This window comes from Camelina sativa, chromosome 18 (assembly GCF_000633955.1).
Source record: "Camelina sativa cultivar DH55 chromosome 18, Cs, whole genome shotgun sequence".
Taxonomy (NCBI): Eukaryota; Viridiplantae; Streptophyta; class Magnoliopsida; order Brassicales; family Brassicaceae; genus Camelina; species Camelina sativa.
In genome coordinates, this window is record NC_025702.1 from 11271517 (window position 1) to 11277757 (window position 6241).

Below are 6241 nucleotides of genomic sequence, written 5' to 3' on the forward strand. Positions count from 1 at the left end.
TTGGAATCACCCCTTCCAATCTTAGAATGAAACTTAATTATCCGTTTTTAATAGGCAATTGATACTTAACGATTTGGTGAATAGTGATACTCGAATCACATTACCAAATATTGAAAACATGTGTACAACTGACTTAAACCTAATAGACTGGTTAAACTGGAGGATAATAACAACAAACTTATAATAAGTCAAATACTGTACTGATTTTAAAAACAGGATTCAATAAGGTTTATGAGGGCCTTCTATGGAAGGCAAGGAAAAAATGGTCAGACGGAGTAACTCTTTATTCTTGATGCATACACCTTTAATCCAAATCTATTGTAACCTTCTTATAAACACAAATCAGTTTATCCAATAAAAAAAGATTCAGCAGTTCGGTTATAACAGATTCACTTCATATCGAGTAAAGGAAGAAAGTGAAACCAGTGAAGTCAAAGATATTATTTTTTGTAGTTCAGAAAAAAAAAAAAATAGTCAAAAAAATATTATTTTTCTCCTAATCAAAAAATAAAAAAAATTAAAGAAGAAAAATAAAAGCAATGGCGTAGAGAGAATCAGTTCCCCCAAGGAGGTCGGTAATGTCCCTGTGGAAGCCGACTTGAGAATTCCTTACTTCCACGAATACACTTTTTTATCTTTGTCTTTTGCTTCTGTTTCCTTCTCAGGCAAGTCTGTCTCTTTGCTCTCTCTCTTCATCCCCACTCTACACACACTTTCTCTACTCTTACCCTATCCCTCATTTATATTCCCACCTTTTTTTTTTAATTTTAAGCCCAATTCTTCTCATTGGCTCATTGTATCGTACCTGGATCCTCTGAAATTGGTTGTTTTGAAAGCTCTGTTTATGCTGTGAACTAGATCCGATCCGATCGAATTCGAATTTCAAATTTGATAACTTGGGCGTTTGTTCTTTGAACCTTTGATTGATCCCATGGAGAATAATAAGCAAGAGGAGGAGAACGGTGTTTGCTCCGCGGAGTCTGTCGATGGGAGCCTTGATGTTTGGAGTTGTCAGAATTCTGATTCTTCTTCCGCTGATCACCTCGTCGTTATGGTCCATGGCATCTTGGGAAGGTATTTAAAACCTCTCTCCGCTCTTGAATCAATTTGGGAGTAGAATTGTAATTGTTGTTTCCTAATTTTGGTTCTGCAGTACGGATGATTGGAAGTTTGGAGCTGAGCAATTCGTTAAAAAGCTTCCTGACAAAGTATTTGTTCACTGTAAGACAAGTCTTCTTACACTTTTTGTTCTTTCTTTGTGACAATTTTTAGAATATTGCTAATTGGGATTAGTTTCCCTTTTCTGAATTACACTTTAGTTAGTGGTCCCTTTTTGCCTAATCTTTCATCTATTGAATTGGGTTGTTGTGTTGTTTTATCTCTTGCTACTATTTTGGTCTGTGTAGCTGGCAATTACCTCATATTGCCCCCCAAGATTCTTATGATCTTACTGTTTTTAAAAGCAGGTAGCGAAAAGAATGCGTCTGCGCTTACGCTAGATGGTGTGGATGTAATGGGTGAACGTCTTGCATCTGAGGTACGTAAGCCATCACAAACTTTCTTTACTCCTTCATTTAAACCATTAGGGAAGTCGGACTCTGTTTTATGTAACGAATATGTTTTTTGTCACAGGTCCTCGAAATTATTCAGAAAAGACAAAATATCCGTAAAATCTCCTTTGTTGCACATTCTTTGGGAGGGCTTGCTGCAAGGTATGCAATTGGGAAATTGTACAAGCCAGCTAATCAGGAAGAAGATTTGAAAGAACCGTTAGCAGAGAGTAGTGAAGAGCCTCCCAAAGGCACTATATGTGGACTAGAGGCTATAAACTTTATTACTGTAGCTACTCCACATTTGGGTTCAGTGGGTAATAAACAGGTAACTCTTCTTATGTGCATGCATAGTGTGTTTATTCTAGTGATTTGTTTTGCTAAATAGTCTTTATAAATTGTTTGAATTTGAAACGAATTTTTCTTTTACAAAGTTCATTGCATAACATGATTCTGGTGAATCACATGATTCTGGCACTTTCTTTACCCAACTTTCCCCAACGTAATGCATATAAGATATAAATGACACTTGCTTTCTTGAACCATGGAAATATATTTGTATTATTGAATTACTATTCCACTTATGTCTGGATGTTATTCTCATAGGAGTTGTTTGTTCTCTTCTTCCAGGTTCCGTTTCTATTTGGTTTTTCTTCTATTGAGAAAGTTGCAGGCCTCATTATCCACTGGATATTTAAAAGAACTGGCCGGCACCTATTCTTGAAAGATGAAGATGAGGGGAAACCACCCTTGCTTCGACGCATGGTGGAAGATACCGGTGATTGTCAATTCATGTATGCCAGCCTATGCCCCCATTTTTCACTAGTTCACCTAACCATGTCTCGAAGGTGTTCTCACTAGAAAACGTTTTGCTATTGCAGATCAGCGCTACGTGCCTTCAAAAGGCGGGTGCTTTATTCAAATGTGGGCTATGATCGTATCCTTTATGTGTGTTGTTTGTAGTAATACGCTTTGTAGCATATGAAAATTACATTTCGTTTCCTTCACTAGATCTGAATAGGCGTCGTTGGCTGGAAGACTGCATCTATTAGACGTGACAGTGAATTGCCTAAGGTAATTTGACTCTTACTGGATTACTTCATTGGTTTCAGAATTTTGATATGATGGGTCTCTCTAACAAATGAATAATTTCTTGTTTACCCAGTGGGAAGATTCTCTGAATGATAAGTATCCTCATATTGTTTACGAAGAGCTCTGTAAGGCATGTGATGTTGAGGACATACCAGAAGGCGAAAATCACTCAGACGACATAGAAGGTTAGCTTGCACTTGATGATATACTGACCGTTTAGGCGTTTATTAGTTTTGTTGTAGATATTATTGCTCACTTCCCTTTTTTCTATTTCTAATTTCTATGCCTTAGATCTCATTAGCTGCTAGAAAGATTAGTGTTTATTACAAACAATTTATATGTTGGTCTACCAGTTGTAGTGCTTCTGCTTTCTTATTTTAATAAACAGCATGGTGTATTTAAGACATAATNACTAGAGGCTATAAACTTTATTACTGTAGCTACTCCACATTTGGGTTCAGTGGGTAATAAACAGGTAACTCTTCTTATGTGCATGCATAGTGTGTTTATTCTAGTGATTTGTTTTGCTAAATAGTCTTTATAAATTGTTTGAATTTGAAACGAATTTTTCTTTTACAAAGTTCATTGCATAACATGATTCTGGTGAATCACATGATTCTGGCACTTTCTTTACCCAACTTTCCCCAACGTAATGCATATAAGATATAAATGACACTTGCTTTCTTGAACCATGGAAATATATTTGTATTATTGAATTACTATTCCACTTATGTCTGGATGTTATTCTCATAGGAGTTGTTTGTTCTCTTCTTCCAGGTTCCGTTTCTATTTGGTTTTTCTTCTATTGAGAAAGTTGCAGGCCTCATTATCCACTGGATATTTAAAAGAACTGGCCGGCACCTATTCTTGAAAGATGAAGATGAGGGGAAACCACCCTTGCTTCGACGCATGGTGGAAGATACCGGTGATTGTCAATTCATGTATGCCAGCCTATGCCCCCATTTTTCACTAGTTCACCTAACCATGTCTCGAAGGTGTTCTCACTAGAAAACGTTTTGCTATTGCAGATCAGCGCTACGTGCCTTCAAAAGGCGGGTGCTTTATTCAAATGTGGGCTATGATCGTATCCTTTATGTGTGTTGTTTGTAGTAATACGCTTTGTAGCATATGAAAATTACATTTCGTTTCCTTCACTAGATCTGAATAGGCGTCGTTGGCTGGAAGACTGCATCTATTAGACGTGACAGTGAATTGCCTAAGGTAATTTGACTCTTACTGGATTACTTCATTGGTTTCAGAATTTTGATATGATGGGTCTCTCTAACAAATGAATAATTTCTTGTTTACCCAGTGGGAAGATTCTCTGAATGATAAGTATCCTCATATTGTTTACGAAGAGCTCTGTAAGGCATGTGATGTTGAGGACATACCAGAAGGCGAAAATCACTCAGACGACATAGAAGGTTAGCTTGCACTTGATGATATACTGACCGTTTAGGCGTTTATTAGTTTTGTTGTAGATATTATTGCTCACTTCCCTTTTTTCTATTTCTAATTTCTATGCCTTAGATCTCATTAGCTGCTAGAAAGATTAGTGTTTATTACAAACAATTTATATGTTGGTCTACCAGTTGTAGTGCTTCTGCTTTCTTATTTTAATAAACAGCATGGTGTATTTAAGACATAATTCCTTGTCGATTTTGCAGAAGAAATTATCAAAGGTCTGTCCTCTGTATCATGGGAAAAAGTTGATGTTAGCTTTCACAGTTGCAGGCAGAGGTTCGCTGCCCATAATGTTATACAGGTCACTCTCTCCTGTCATCCCTCACGTGTCCTAAGATATAACATTTGTTTATCCTCCTTGCTAAGGGTTTTAATTGCATCTTTTCGTGACNTATTTAAAAGAACTGGCCGGCACCTATTCTTGAAAGATGAAGATGAGGGGAAACCACCCTTGCTTCGACGCATGGTGGAAGATACCGGTGATTGTCAATTCATGTATGCCAGCCTATGCCCCCATTTTTCACTAGTTCACCTAACCATGTCTCGAAGGTGTTCTCACTAGAAAACGTTTTGCTATTGCAGATCAGCGCTACGTGCCTTCAAAAGGCGGGTGCTTTATTCAAATGTGGGCTATGATCGTATCCTTTATGTGTGTTGTTTGTAGTAATACGCTTTGTAGCATATGAAAATTACATTTCGTTTCCTTCACTAGATCTGAATAGGCGTCGTTGGCTGGAAGACTGCATCTATTAGACGTGACAGTGAATTGCCTAAGGTAATTTGACTCTTACTGGATTACTTCATTGGTTTCAGAATTTTGATATGATGGGTCTCTCTAACAAATGAATAATTTCTTGTTTACCCAGTGGGAAGATTCTCTGAATGATAAGTATCCTCATATTGTTTACGAAGAGCTCTGTAAGGCATGTGATGTTGAGGACATACCAGAAGGCGAAAATCACTCAGACGACATAGAAGGTTAGCTTGCACTTGATGATATACTGACCGTTTAGGCGTTTATTAGTTTTGTTGTAGATATTATTGCTCACTTCCCTTTTTTCTATTTCTAATTTCTATGCCTTAGATCTCATTAGCTGCTAGAAAGATTAGTGTTTATTACAAACAATTTATATGTTGGTCTACCAGTTGTAGTGCTTCTGCTTTCTTATTTTAATAAACAGCATGGTGTATTTAAGACATAATTCCTTGTCGATTTTGCAGAAGAAATTATCAAAGGTCTGTCCTCTGTATCATGGGAAAAAGTTGATGTTAGCTTTCACAGTTGCAGGCAGAGGTTCGCTGCCCATAATGTTATACAGGTCACTCTCTCCTGTCATCCCTCACGTGTCCTAAGATATAACATTTGTTTATCCTCCTTGCTAAGGGTTTTAATTGCATCTTTTCGTGACAGTTATCTTTCTGTTGTTATTAAGCATGAACAATATCGTAGTGTTAATTCATTCTGATAGGATGAATTTCACATACTTTCTAGTCTAATAGCCTGTGTTATGCCATTTACAGGTTAAAAATGAAGATATGCATATAGAAGGAGCAGATGTCATAGAGCATATCATCGATCATTTCCATGCCTAAATCAGTAAAACTTTCATCACCCAAGAGTCTAGGACAAGATACCTAAGGACTCAAGTTTCATAGTAAAGCAACAGTTTTCCAGTCGGACGAGATATGTCACGTAGTTGTTTACACTATANTGAATAGGCGTCGTTGGCTGGAAGACTGCATCTATTAGACGTGACAGTGAATTGCCTAAGGTAATTTGACTCTTACTGGATTACTTCATTGGTTTCAGAATTTTGATATGATGGGTCTCTCTAACAAATGAATAATTTCTTGTTTACCCAGTGGGAAGATTCTCTGAATGATAAGTATCCTCATATTGTTTACGAAGAGCTCTGTAAGGCATGTGATGTTGAGGACATACCAGAAGGCGAAAATCACTCAGACGACATAGAAGGTTAGCTTGCACTTGATGATATACTGACCGTTTAGGCGTTTATTAGTTTTGTTGTAGATATTATTGCTCACTTCCCTTTTTTCTATTTCTAATTTCTATGCCTTAGATCTCATTAGCTGCTAGAAAGATTAGTGTTTATTACAAACAATTTATATGTTGG

The 6241-nt window shown here is 37.0% G+C and overlaps 1 protein-coding gene across 3 annotated transcripts; it reads left to right on the top strand.

Moving 5' to 3' along the window:
- LOC104761116 (putative lipase ROG1) lies at positions 527 to 5811 on the top strand. 3 transcript variants are annotated; one of them, XM_019240170.1, is made up of 11 exons: positions 527 to 1074; positions 1154 to 1221; positions 1467 to 1537; positions 1633 to 1821; positions 3061 to 3117; positions 3420 to 3583; positions 3671 to 3726; positions 3811 to 3863; positions 3955 to 4066; positions 4310 to 4407; positions 5628 to 5811. In XM_019240170.1, exons 1-11 carry the CDS (start codon positions 932 to 934, stop codon positions 5697 to 5699), a joined length of 1083 nt encoding a protein of 360 aa, XP_019095715.1. In that variant the 5' UTR covers positions 527 to 931; the 3' UTR covers positions 5700 to 5811. The 3 variants fall into 3 exon arrangements, with proteins under 3 accessions (XP_019095715.1, XP_010482452.1, XP_010482450.1); XM_010484148.2 differs by lacking the exons at positions 3061 to 3117; positions 3420 to 3583; positions 3671 to 3726; ... (1 more) ...; positions 3955 to 4066; positions 4310 to 4407 and adding exons at positions 2181 to 2277; positions 4535 to 4601; positions 4689 to 4744; ... (1 more) ...; positions 4973 to 5084; positions 5328 to 5425 and having other exon boundaries at positions 529 to 1074; positions 1633 to 1878; XM_010484150.1 differs by lacking the exons at positions 3061 to 3117; positions 3420 to 3583; positions 3671 to 3726; positions 3811 to 3863; positions 3955 to 4066 and adding exons at positions 2181 to 2344; positions 2432 to 2487; positions 2572 to 2624; positions 2716 to 2827 and having other exon boundaries at positions 1633 to 1878.